We start from the raw sequence: 14060 nt of genomic DNA on the forward strand, positions 1-14060 counted from the left end.
TTCGTTTCTTGATATTGGCCCGCCCCATTTCCATACCGGAAGGAAGTGCGGCACTTTAGAGATCCCGAGTTTAAGCCGAGAGTTGCTCACGTGACCGAGATCTCACATGACGTAGGTGATCACGTGATCACTCGCTTACGTGAGCAGAAGTAGTTCTGGTCGTCGTCTACCGTCTCGCTATAGCCGTTTGAGGGAAGAAGGAGGAAAATTATCCGGTATCGTTAGAGGTTGGTGTGTAGGTGGGAACTGGGGACCCGAGGGTGGTGATGATGAAGACCAAAGCAGGATCCGCGGGCCACCTCCGCCTTTTTCGTTCCCTGCTTTCCCCTCCCCCGCTCCCCCCTCCCCCCTCCCCCCTTCTCAGTGCCGGGAAGCCGCCTTTGCTGCGCCTGGTGGGGAAATGGTGGACGTTCGTGACTGTATGTGTTTTTGTATATCTGTCTGGGCGGGTCTCAGGGGACCCTTACGAGAAACCGTAAGGTGAAAACGCTTGAAAACCATGTCCCTGGATTAAGAAAAACAAATATTCAGACCAGTGGCCGGAGTGCTGGTCCATCCATTCAGGCACTCAGTCCCCACTGATTGTCTGTAGAGGGAGGCACCAAGTGAATTATATCTGTAGAGTCACACCTAGGCAAATGCTGCATGCCTTACAGAGGCGCCCAATAAATGTTTTTACTGTATTGAATATTTAAATAACGTTTGTTTTTCTACTTATAACAACAATCTACATGTTGAGTTTTGGACGTTCTGAAAATAAGAGTATACTATAAATTTAAAAAAACACAAGTAATTCATCACCAGGAAATAACTACTCAGCATTCGGGTGTATAAAAAGTATGTGTATAACACGCATATAAATACACAATTTCTTAACCCACAAATGGAATCCTGGTTCCTACTTCAGCAGCAGAGTCCTGGTGGCCTTCCCAGGAGATACAGTAATGAAGCGGAATCTCCCTGCCACTACAGAGTGGCATATACAGAGGGATATTAATGTCTAGAGTGCTGCAGGGACATGAAATGGGATTGTACAACCAAGAGATAAGGCATGCAGAAAACCAGTGCATAAATATGTCACTCAAACCTGAAGATGGCTTATAGGGAGAGTGTTATTTGCAGATGCAGTGTGCCAGGCCTATGACAGGCAACTAGTAAATGTTTGTTGAATCTTCAGTGTAGTTTTATGGCAGTTATTACACTTTGTACTTTCTTTCCAAGAGGCCCAGTGTTTCCAGACCATGTCAGATAAGCCATGCACATATACAAAATTAGAAAATTTTATAATATTGCTATAGAGCAAATCCCAGAAAAGCAAACATTTAAATTTATTTTTTTTGCTAAAATAAAATTACTCTCCACAGAAAACTAAGAATGCACAAGAGATTGAAAAAATAACATTGAAAAAGCCATAAGCCTGCCACTGAGAGCAATCACTATTAACATTTGACATATTCCCCATGCATATATTTTTTTCTAACACTTTTTGTTCCAGTTACAGTGATTTTTAAAAATTAAAACTATATAGAAGTAAATTGGGTAAAAAAGTGAAAAACTACTTCACTGTAACCTCCAGTTCCTGTTTTCTCAAAAAACAGATTTGTATTCTATGCTTTCAGATTTTCTATGCATTTACATACGTATATACCTGCATACTTATATTTTAAAATAGGATCATACTATGCATATTCTTTAATACATTTTGGAAATCTAGGTCAGAAGCTGTTTTTTCTTAATAGCTGCGTAGGATTCCATTTTAAGGATAAAGTATATACTGTAATTCATTCAGCCATTCCCCTATTGATGAATAGTTAGGTTTCTAATTTTCTGCCATTACTAACAGTGCTGCAGTGAACATTTGTGAGTATTTCTGTTGACCAGGTTCCTGGAAGGAATTTTAGCAGGGTCAAAGGATATATGAACATACATGTTTTTTTACATAGTTGAGATTATAAAGCAGCTGTGATCTTGGTTTAAGATTATAGCATATATAGTTCCTCATGTTATTAAATATTTGTATAATTTTAAAATTAAGTAATAGTCTTTCTTAATAAAGTACCTTTCGAAGAATACGTAGCTCCATAAATCTTTGTCTGAAACTTCAGATCATCTCTTTAGGGCACATACTCTGAAGTGGATTTACTATATCAAAAGGCATGATACATGTTTACAAGTTGCTTTCCAGAAATACTGTGTATACTTTTCACTCCTTAGGAGTGTTTGCAGACCCTGAATATTAGCATTGACTTATCCTGTTTAATTTTCACTGTCTTAGTGGGTGAAAAATGTTGATTAATTCTGGTTTTAACTTGCATTTCTGATGATTGGTGAGATTTGAACATTTCCCAAATAACTCCTCTGTATCCTCACATCTGTATTCTCCCTGTATTTAATCTGTTATCAAGTCCTGCAGAGTCCACTGCTTTGAATGCATAGATCACCTCTTTCCTTTCTTTTTTAAAAGTGCTATTGCATTAGGTGAATCCCTTATGCCTCGAAGAGACTGGGATTCTAACTGATCTTGCTAGTGTCACCCCAACCCCCCTCTGTTTGAGTTCCACACTGTTGCCAGCGTGATCTGTTTGAAAGGGCTTTGATGACGTCACTCCCTGTTTAAAACCTTTTGAAGGCCTTTCTCATTTGTCCATCACATAAGGCCTTTAAGATATGATTTCTACCTTCCAGCCTTAATGTCTTGCCTGGCCTCATCCTATTTTATGCTCCATCGTAACTTTTAAAATTCACTTATGGATCCATGAACTGGTTAGTCTGTTTTATTTAACAATTCTGTGCTGTTAGAATTGACCAAGTGTCCCTGCTTTGTGTATCTTTTTACTCTGAACAGGATTCTGTCATAGCAAGGATAATGTTTATTTGCACTTTTGTCTTTAGTAAAGATGTATAATGCTCCTAGACCATAAATCCTTTCTGGGCTTACTGACTTTTGTATCCTGAAGCCAAGTACTGGAGTTGGCAACTGAAAAATATAAAATGAATGTATGAACTACCCATAATGTCTTTTTTTCCATTTATCTCTTAGGCTTTAATATATCCCTGATTTTATTAATTGGCATGAATTCTTTATATAATAAGGATATTCATGTATTGGTGTAAGTATCTTCTCAAAGTGTATTGTTTGTCTTTTAATTCTGTTTTATTTTACCTTTGATGTAATTAAGTTTTTCATTTTTATGTAATCGGGTATAGCCATCTTGTATTTGTTCATATCTTCCAGTGATATTGTTGCTGTTAATTTTTTACGCCTTTCATTTTCTGACTATGATGTTAATATATGCTGAATATAGAAAACTTAGAACATACAGAAATGTCCAAAGAAAACAGTCCTTTAAATAAAAAGTTCCCATAATCCTACTGCCCAGAAATAACCACTATTAATGGTATCTAACAAATAAATAGGTATTGAGTAAATAACGGTTGGATGAATGAATTAAAAATTTGGTGCGGTCTTATTATTTATACAAATGTTTTGGAAAAAAATCAGTGTAATTGAGTTTTATATTAGTTTGCTTTTTTCCTACTTGTATTGTGAACATTTTTCCATGACAATAGTCTTCTAATTTTTTTCAGCTACATCAAAATCATAGTGAGCCAAGCTTGCCACCAAGAGCCCAACAGTCACCATGATGCTGAGCACGGAAGGCAGGGAGGGGTTCGTGGTGAAGGTCAGGGGCCTACCCTGGTCCTGCTCAGCTGATGAAGTGATGCGCTTCTTCTCTGATTGTAAAATCCAAAATGGCACATCAGGTATTCGTTTCATCTACACCAGAGAAGGCAGACCAAGTGGTGAAGCATTTGTCGAACTTGAATCCGAAGATGAAGTGAAATTGGCTTTGAAGAAGGACAGAGAAACCATGGGACACAGATATGTTGAAGTATTCAAGTCCAACAGTGTTGAAATGGATTGGGTGTTGAAGCATACAGGTCCAAATAGTCCTGATACTGCCAACGATGGCTTCGTCCGGCTTAGAGGACTCCCATTTGGCTGTAGCAAGGAAGAGATTGTTCAGTTCTTTTCAGGGTTGGAAATTGTGCCAAATGGGATGACACTGCCAGTGGACTTTCAGGGGAGGAGCACAGGGGAGGCCTTTGTGCAGTTTGCTTCACAGGAGATAGCTGAAAAGGCCTTAAAGAAACACAAGGAAAGAATAGGGCACAGGTACATTGAAATCTTCAAGAGTAGCAGAGCTGAAGTCCGAACCCACTATGATCCCCCTCGAAAGCTCATGGCTATGCAGCGGCCAGGTCCCTATGATAGGCCAGGGGCTGGCAGAGGGTATAATAGCATTGGCAGAGGGGCTGGGTTTGAAAGGATGAGACGTGGTGCCTATGGTGGAGGGTATGGAGGCTATGATGACTATGGTGGCTATAATGATGGATATGGCTTTGGGTCCGATAGGTTTGGAAGAGACCTCAATTACTGTTTTTCAGGAATGTCTGATCATAGATATGGAGACGGTGGGTCCAGTTTCCAGAGTACCACAGGGCACTGTGTACACATGAGGGGATTACCTTACAGAGCCACTGAGAATGATATTTACAATTTTTTCTCACCTCTTAACCCCATGAGAGTGCACATTGAAATTGGACCTGATGGCCGAGTTACTGGTGAGGCAGATGTTGAATTTGCTACTCATGAAGATGCTGTGGCAGCTATGGCAAAAGACAAAGCTAATATGCAACACAGATATGTGGAGCTCTTCTTGAATTCTACTGCAGGAACGAGTGGGGGTGCTTATGATCACAGCTATGTAGAACTCTTTTTGAATTCTACAGCAGGGGCAAGTGGTGGTGCTTATGGTAGTCAAATGATGGGAGGGATGGGCTTATCCAACCAGTCTAGTTATGGGGGTCCTACTAGCCAGCAGCTAAGTGGTGGCTATGGAGGTGGTTATGGTGGTCAGAGCAGTATGAGTGGATACGACCAAGTTCTGCAGGAAAACTCCAGTGACTATCAGTCAAACCTTGCTTAAGTAAAGAAGGAACACTAAACAGCTGTTACAGAAATAAAAGCTGTGCATTTATGGGAGTTGTAGAATGGGAGGGATGTCTAGCCTATCCAGTGTGATTGGTAATTGGGAAATATCATTGATTCTGATCACTCTTGGACAACTTCTTTTTCTTTCTTTCTTTCTTTCTTTCTTTCTTTCTTTCTTTCCTTTTTTTAAAGAAAACAAAAATTAAGTTTAACAGTTTCGCATTACAGGCTTGTGATTCATGCTTACTGTAAAGTGGAAGTCAAGGTTTTAAAACTTCAAGCTCAGTAATTTTGAACACTGAAGCATTCACTTAGGATGTAATAACAGCGTTCAGTATTGACCATAACTGTTAAAACAACTTTCAGCTTTCCTCAAGTTAGTTATGTTGTAGGAGTGTACCTAAGCAGTAAGCGTATTTAGGTTAAAGCAGTTTCACTTATGTTAAATGTTGCTCTTATACCACAATACACTGAAAACTTTGGATGCATGTTGAGAAACATGCTTTTCTGTAAAACTCAAATATAGGAGCTGTGTCTACGATTCAAAGTGAAAACATTTGGCATGTTTGTTAATTCTAGCTTTTTGGTTTAATATGCTGTAAGGCACGTGACTGTACACTTTTACTTTTTTTTTTTTTTAAGATCTGGGACAATTTTGAGATGTAATACCAATACTTTAGGAGTTTGGTCATGTCGTTTGTATGAGATTCTGAGGCTTTGATTTAAATCTTTCCTTGTATTGTGATTTCCATTAGATGTATTGTACTAAGTGAAACTTGTTAAATAAATCTTCCTTTTAAAAACTGGAAAAATAATCTTGTACAGCTTGATTTTTTTTAAAGAAAATTTATTTAAGTAGTCTCTATACCCAAAGTGGGACTCGAACTCTCGGCCCCAACATCAAGAGTCACATGGCCTCTGACTGAGCCAGCAGGGTGCTCCCAGCTTGATTTTTTTAATGCTTTATCATATGAAAATTTTCTTTTATTCAAGTCTTCTGCACTTGAAATTTAAATTGTTTTTAATTTTTAAATTTTTATAAACTTGCATTAGCATCTTTATACATACATTGTTGTATATATCACAAATTATTTATTTCTAGGATATATTCCTAAAAGTGGAATTGCTGAGTCAAAGGTACAAACATTTTTAAGGCGCTTGATTTGCATTATCAGAAAGATTATGGTACTTTGTGTTTGTACCAGGACTGTATGTCCCCCTCACCCCATAGACTTCTCAATGATACATATTGTTATTGATCTTGGCTAATTTGTTAGTTGAAAAATGATATCCCGTTGCTATTTTATTTTTTTAAGTTTTATTTTCGAGAGAGTGCAAGCAGGGGAGGGACAGAGGGAGACTGAGGTGAAGCAGGGTCTGCACTGACAGCTGAGAGCCTGATGCAGGGTTCCAACTCATGAATTGAGATCATGACCTGAGCTGAGATCAAGACCTGAGTTGAAGTTGGATGCTTAACCAGGTGTCCCTCTCATTGCTATTTTAATTTCTATTTAATTACTTTTGGGGTGGAGTATTTTTCTGTTTGTTTTTAAACGTCTCACCTCCATGTCCACAGGACTATGGAGCTACTCTGGAATCTATCAAGACAGCATTCTCCAAAATCTAAGAAGTGAAAGCAAATAAATCCCATTCCTTTTGTTTAATCATATAGAAGATCTAAGGCCAATTTATATGTTTTAAAAAAGAATTAAGTATATGTTATTAAATAATACAGTCTCCACCATGAATTTATTAATAGCATCTCTAAACACCTTTAAGGTTTTTCGGGGCATTTAAAACTTGTTCTTAACCATTGGTTCTCAAACTTTAGCATGTACCAGAGAATCCTCTGCAGGGCTTGTTAATACATTGATTACTGGGCCTCACTCTTACAGTTTACGGAATTTGGTAATATTGGGGTGGTGCTTAAGAATCTCCTGATGCTGCTGGTCTCATGGCCACATTTTGTGACCCATCACAGCTCTCTGATTACTAAAGGCCCTAAAATAGCTTTAAGAAGCAGCTTCCTTCATGACTCCTGATTGTCTCCCCTTACATTCCTATGAGAAGTAATTTAAACTTTATGTTAAAATACAGATTGCATATGATTGTTTATAGCATCTTGCACCTCCTATGAGGACTTCAAAGGCCCGTGACACCAGAGGCTTTCTTACATTTCTGTATATGTAGTAGCTGTTAACAATTACACCTCTCAATGACATTCAGGCCTGGATGCCCTCGGGTCACTATCAGCTGCACCTGAACTACAAATCTTTTTGTGGATCTTGTGACTAGCCTGGAAATGGATTGTTACCCTTGCTCTGCTTATAGCTTAGGGTCCGGAGAAATGCTCTGAGATGGGAAGCAAATACCAAATTGGTATAACCTGACAATTTTATTCAAGAACACTTTTTATTGAGTATCATTTCTACAAAATCATTCACACTGAGGATACAGTGAGAGGGGAATTCTTTGATACTTCTAATTTCTGTAACAGTTGCTAAGAGAGCAAGAAATTCATTTTTGACTCGTGCTGAGCCAGTCATTACCTTGTCCTCCTGAGCTCCTTCAGGAAGCCTTTCTCAGGGGGTTCACGAGTACATGTTTTTGCTTTCCAGACTGCTCAGTTAATTTTCCAGAAGGTTCTATAAGTGTGAGCGAAGATTCTTCAGTTAGCCACTAGATGTCACCAAATGCCAGGAAAGAATTGGCTGAGACCTGAGATCAAAGGTGTCTGTTGCTTCTTGCTGGATAAGAAAACTCCCAAGGCCAAAGGAAGCAGTGAAAAGAGAGAGACCCTGGAGAAGGTCAGCAGTCAGAGGTGTGGAAACGGACAGTAGTACCTGTCAGGGAAGCAGCACAGATGTGCACACATACACACCCCTGTAACTCTCAAATCTAATTCTGTAACACTACCAAGGAGAGTTTTCTGGGAGGTAAAGTGTGAAACCCACCGATAGACCTCCTGAGCACCAATCCAGGGGATTCATTTTAGACTGTACCTGTAAGCTACTTGGCAGGATCAGGCTGAAAGTTTTCAATCACAAAAATCATACCCTAAGGGGGTCTCCACTGATGGCTTATGCCAGTGGTTTTCAGAGTGTGCTTCCAGGACCAGCAGCGTGACCTGGAACTTGTTAGAAATGAAAAGTCTCAGACCCCTCCCAGAATGACTGAATGAGAAACTCTGGGGTGAGGCCACAAATCTGTGTTTTAATAAGCCCTGCAGGTGATTCTGATGCACAGAACCATTGGCTTATGTAGGCATTCTGTTTTCCACCCATTTATTTATTTCTGCATTTATTTTTTGAAAAGCTTCTAAATATTTTATTTACTTTGAGAGAGCGTGCACGAGCAGGGGAGGGGCAGAGAGAGAGGGAGAGAATCCCAGGCAGGCTCTGCACAATAAGCTCAATCATGAACCATGAGGTCATGACCTAAGCTGAAATCAAGAGTCAGATGCTCAAATGACTGAGCCATCCAGGCACCCCTATTTCTGTATTTATTCATCCATCCATAAAGGAGGTCTCTATTCCAGAGACAATCTTACCTGTCAGCATGACACAGCTTCTGTATCCTCCCTCCCAAACTGATATGGAAAAGCATTGCGAATTCACTTACAAATCAAGGTCCTTTTTCCTTAGGGAGAATTCCTCAAATGTCAGCAAAAAGGAAGATTTCTTCAAGATGTGCCTCGAGGGCTATTGCAAAACCAGATTGCAACTGGTGAAATGGGATTCCACTCACCGCACCTGACACTAAGCTGGGAGTGTCACAGGGACCATTTCACAACCTGCTCTCACAGTGACTGAAAGTCAGCTTTTCTGGATGCAAAGCAAGCATGTGTGTGGGGTCACCAGGTTAGTGCGGTGCAGGGCCCCATTCAGAAGGTTAGCTAGTGTTTGGAGCCTGTCTGTGGGAGCAGCCCCCCTCCCGGCCCCGCCGCCAGCAGTGATCTGCAGACAGATGCACAGAATGCACTTCCGCCAGCATCTGAGAATGACTGCACTTTATCCAGTAATTATTTTCTAAACTATTTACCTATTCCAATGCTCTGTCTGACCAACATACTTATTAGGACATCTACCTGCATATTGCGAGGGCCGTTTTCCAGGGTTCTTTTTCTCATTCCATCACTTGCTCCTCCTGCCTCCCCTTGTTTGCGCGGGGCTTTTTTCTCATACACGCGATGCTATTACGTGTCAATGCCACCACCATTATAGAGATGCGGAAATTGAGTCTCAGGCAGGGTGAAAACCAATCTTGTGTTTGGGAAAGAACCAGAATGCTGGAGGGGAGAAGGAAATGATGTCTAACATGGGCAAGAGGACACGGCTCAGGTCCGAATGGGATAGAATTAAGAGTAGCGGCGCTCTGGGCCCCGTGTGGTAAAGGTAGCGGGGACCGGCGCTGGGTCTAGTTCCTCCTCTCTGGCTCCTCAGCGGGTAGTCCCGTTTTCCTCCTGCAAGCCCGCCCAGAGGTGAGTAAAGTCGGGCGGAGGGCGAGAAGCTCAGGGTGGCGGAGGGAGATAGTTTGACATGAATCAATTCCTTCCTTTCCCCTCTCGCTTACCAGAGACTATCAATTCTCCTCCCCCCCACCACACCTACAGTGTATTTCCTTTTCCCGTGTAGGGATCGGGAAGAGGCTGCCCGCGTAATGGCGGCCGGCTGGGCGGGGACTGGTGCGGGCCTTGACGCAGGGGGCGTGGTTAGCGCGGCTGTGGGCGGAAGGGAGCCTGGGGAGGGGAGTCAGTTGCGTGTCAGTGGATCTCTGAGAGGGGAGACCACCACCCCGATAAGCGGGGCCCAACAAGTTAAGGCTGGTCCAGGAACCTCGCTCCCCTCCCAGCCCCCTCTCACTTCTTCGGGTTCAGTTGGGCGCTGGGAGCGGGAAGCCAAGGCCGAACCGGACCACGGGGTCGAAAAGGAACAGCCCTGGAACTTCCTGGGCGCCCCTTCCGTCGATTAGCTCTGGTCTGTTCCTCGGGGAAGTCATGCTTCCTGTGCCCACAGCACCTTGGCTCCAGTGCAGCCTTGAGAACAGGCGCCAGGGATCCTCTGGTGGGTCGAGGGAAGCCAGTTTCCCCTGCGTGTAGCCCCATGCCTGGCACAGAGTAGGCGCTCAATACATGTTTATTTCAGTTGAGTGTTGATTCAGCTTTTACGGCTTGTGATGAATCCTTTTCTTTCCATTCTCTAAACTCCCAGTGCTGACTGGATCATGGATAATTACCCTCTATCACAACATCATATTAGAACTTTAAAAAGTTGTGAAAACATGTTGGTCCTCTTGTTTGTTTTTTTTTCTCAACTCATATAATTTTGCTATTTGCGGCGCTCGGGGCGGGGGGATGATTTCTCTGCAGCAAAGCCTTAAAATGTTCTACCCCTTCCTTCAAACTTCCTCCCACTCATCACTTGACACCAATTTGTCTCCTGTTAAATCTTTGTCAGCAGGGGCACGTGGGTGGCTCACTTAGTTAAGCGTTGGACTTCAGTTCAGATCATGATCTCACCGTCTGTGAGCTGAACCCCGCATCAGGCTCTGTGCTCTCAGCTTGGAGCCTGGAGCCCGCTTCGGATTCTGTGTCTCTCTGCCCCTTCCCTGTTCAGTCTCTGTCTCTCTCTCTCTCTCCCTCTCTCAAATATAAACATCAAAATCTTTTTCAGAAAATAATCACACTGAACAGTTGTTACTTGGAGATTCTCAAATTATTTCAGGTGTGGTAGTTTTGAGTTTTGCTTGTCTGGTTAGTCTGTACCTTTTGTCCTTAGGCAAATGTGAGGGTATTCAAAAGTTCCTCTGGGTTGGGAACACGGGGATTAACTGCAAATGGGCACTAAGGTCTTTTGGAGATAATGAGAATGTCCTCAGTGTAGATTTTGCTAATGGCTTGCACAACTCTAAATTTACTAAAAACCATTCAATTGTAGACTTAAAATGGGAGAACTTTATGAATATAAATTATATCTCAAAGAAACTTAAAATGCCTATGGAGTAATAAGTACAAAATAGTGGAGATATGATATATTCTGTGGGGAGACTACTGGGAAAGGTAGGGAAAAATGATAAGAATACAATACAATAGCCTAAGGAAATGACAGACTCCTTAAACTTTAGACACGTTTTTCTAACACCGCATTTCAAGTAGGCCTCATCCTAGGGCCCTATCCTGGGCCCTAAAAGTACATGGTTAAAGGATGATTCCTGGTAATGAACATTTTTTACTCTTCCCATATGCTTGGACTACATATGCATTTTTGGGCCCTCACAGTTCAAGGGTTCAAGTTCCACATCATGCTTGCTGCTGTCAGCACAGAGCCTGCTTCAGATCCTCTGTCCCTGTCTCTCTCTGCCCCTGCTTCAGATCCTCTGTCCCTGTCTTTCTTTGCCCCTCCCTGCTCTCTCTCTCTCTCAAAAAAAAAAAGGCTTATTTATGTATTTTGAGAGAGAGAAAGTGTGCAAGTGGGGGAGGGGAAAAGACAGAGAAATAATCCCAACCAGGCTCCATGCTGTCAGTGCAGAGCCCCATGCGGGGTTCGGTTCCACAAATCATGAGATCATAACTTGAACTAAAATAAAAAATTGTATGCTTAACTGGGTGAGCCACCTAGGTCCCCCTCCAAAGCTCGTGGTCTTAACCACTACAGGAAGATATGTCCTCTAAATGGTCTTGAGCACACTTCACTATTGCTAAATATACAACTATGCAATCATATTTAATGACTATGCTATATTCCATTGTATGGATATAGCATGTTAGGATGTGATCTACACATTTTTCTCTTAATAGGCAAAAGTTCAGTTACCAGGACAGGAAGGAACTGTATTGTGTGTTCCTTTGTCCCCAGCACCATGTAGTAAGAAAGTTCAGGAAGGCAGACAGAGAATATGGATGGTTTTTTGTTGTTGTTCTTTGTTGTTTTTTGTTTTTTGTTTTACTTTCTGGGCCTGACCAGAGGCTCTGTCCAAACTAATCATTACAGTCTGGGCCCTGACTCTCATAGAGGGAGACTCCCTGGATTTGTAAACTGGTTTTATGCTTGACAGTCTGCTTAGTTAATTTTCCAGGAACTCTCCAACTATGTTTCTTAATTCTCAAGCCAGCCAGTAGTTGACACTGAATTCCAGAAACAAGATAGCTTATTTGAGTCTGAGTTACATGAGTAATTCCCCCCTTTCTGCTTTGCTATATTTTCCAATTTTCTATAGAGCTTTCATTTTGTGGGGAAAAAAGGAAGTTAACTTCCCTAAATAAAAAAACCAAGCTATGCAGAGAATAGAGATCTAAGATTCAGTGCTTTTGAGTCTACTATAGCTAAACATATGCTTACTCTATGATCCAACAATTCCATCCCTAGGTATATACCCAAGAAAAATAAAAGCATATGTGTATATAGACTTGTACATGAATGTTCATAGCAACTCTTTCTGTAATTGCCCTAAACCAGATACAATCTTTTTTTTTAATGTTTTATTTATTTTTTGAGAGAGAGCGTAAGTGGGGGAGGGGCAGACAGAGAGGGGGACAGAGGATCTGAAGCAGGTTCTGCACTGACAGCACAGAGCCCCATGTGGGGCTTGAAATCATGAACTGTGAGATCATGACCTGAGCTGAAGTCAGATGCTCAACCAACTGAGCTACCCAGGTGCCCCCAGATACAATCTTAATATGCATAAATAAATGAGTAGATAAACAAAATGTAGTACTTCCATACAATGAGATTCTGCTTAACAATAAAATGAATAAATCCCAAAATAATAATGCTAAGTGAAAGAAGCCAAACCAAAAAAAATAGGAGTATGTACTGTATTTTTCCATTTATATAACATTCTAGGACATGCAAATTAATGTATATTTAAAGTAGTCAGATTTGTGGTTATTTCTGGAGGTGGAGATTAACTCAGAAGAGGCCCAAGAGAGCCTTATGAGGTGATGGAACTGTTCTATACCTTGGTCTGCTTACACAGGTGGATATGTATGTAAAGTTCATTGGGCTGTACATTTAAGATTTGTGCACTTTACTGCATAATTGTTATAAGAGGATGCAACGTTAAAAGAGGATGCAACTGCTTTTGTCAGTCTCTTTCCTTCTCTTTTTGACCCTTTCTTCTCTTTCTCCTTCTCTCCATCCCTCTCTCTTCTTTATTTTTTGTATCCTTTTGGGAGAGAGTTGATGGAGCATCAAGGCACTGATGCCAATTCTACCCATAATCCTGCCTATCAAATGTTCACATCTCCATTAAGTGGGAAATATAGAAGACAGTTTATTCAGGGAGTAGGATTTTAAAAGTCCATGGTTAAAGGATGATTCCTGGAAATGGATATTTTTTACTCTTCCCATATGCTTGGACTACATATGCATTTTTGGGCCCTCACTTCTGTTGTGGTCTTTCTCTAAGAGCTAACATCTTTGGAGTCAGACATACTTGCCTTTGATTCCCTGCTGCACTAACTACTAGCTGTTTGACTCTGGGGAAATGACTTAAGTTCTGTGATTCTTAGTTTTTTCATTCATAAAATGGGTATAATAATCCCTATTCCCTAACCTTAAGAATTCAGTGATGATAACTACACTTACCGTGGTCAGCATTGTATGACATATAGAATTGTCAAATCACTATGTTGTACATGTGAAACTAATATAACATTGCATGCCAACAATGCTTCAACTTAAAAAAATCAATGAGATAATACAATTCAGGTAAAGCACATTGTCTGCCACAGAGAAACTTCTTGATTTTGGAAGGCTCTCTGATTTCCTTACACGGTTATGAACTTGTACCCTTTGAATTTCTGGTGACATGTGGCCCTGCTCCATTGGGACATTAAATAACCTTTCCTCTTGTTACTACTACAACAACTAGGAGGAAGATTTATATTTTAGCATGATTCTTAAACCTGTCCTTGGCCTCACATAGCCTCTTTCTTACTAAATAACAATGGGGGCACCTGGGTGATTCAGTTGGTTAAGCGTCTCTTGGTTCTGGCTCAGGTTATGATCTCACGGAGCCCCGTGTCAACTCTGCACTCACAGCCAAGAGCCCTCTTGGGATTTTT

At 41.2% G+C, this 14060-nt stretch overlaps 1 protein-coding gene across 3 annotated transcripts; it reads left to right on the forward strand.

The window, feature by feature from the left end:
• Window positions 1–62: 62 nt before the first annotated feature.
• On the forward strand, window positions 63–5808 carry HNRNPH2 (heterogeneous nuclear ribonucleoprotein H2). Of its 3 annotated transcripts, XM_045471312.1 has the most exons (3): window positions 117–227; window positions 3041–3110; window positions 3589–5808. In XM_045471312.1, exon 3 carries the CDS (start codon window positions 3642–3644, stop codon window positions 4989–4991), a length of 1350 nt encoding a protein of 449 aa, XP_045327268.1. In that variant the 5' UTR covers window positions 117–227; window positions 3041–3110; window positions 3589–3641; the 3' UTR covers window positions 4992–5808. The 3 variants fall into 3 exon arrangements, with proteins under 3 accessions (XP_045327266.1, XP_045327267.1, XP_045327268.1); XM_045471310.1 differs by lacking the exon at window positions 3041–3110 and having other exon boundaries at window positions 63–227; XM_045471311.1 differs by lacking the exon at window positions 3041–3110 and having other exon boundaries at window positions 96–215.
• The last annotated feature ends 8252 nt before the right edge of the window (window positions 5809–14060 follow it).

Source organism: Leopardus geoffroyi, chromosome X, assembly GCF_018350155.1.
Source record: "Leopardus geoffroyi isolate Oge1 chromosome X, O.geoffroyi_Oge1_pat1.0, whole genome shotgun sequence".
Classification (NCBI taxonomy): Eukaryota; Metazoa; Chordata; class Mammalia; order Carnivora; family Felidae; genus Leopardus; species Leopardus geoffroyi.

What these genes read in the sequence shown, in the direction of transcription:
- HNRNPH2 (XM_045471310.1), top strand. Translation starts at nt 3,642, where the DNA reads ATGATGCTGAGCACGGAAGGCAGGGAGGGGTTCGTGGTGAAGGTCAGG.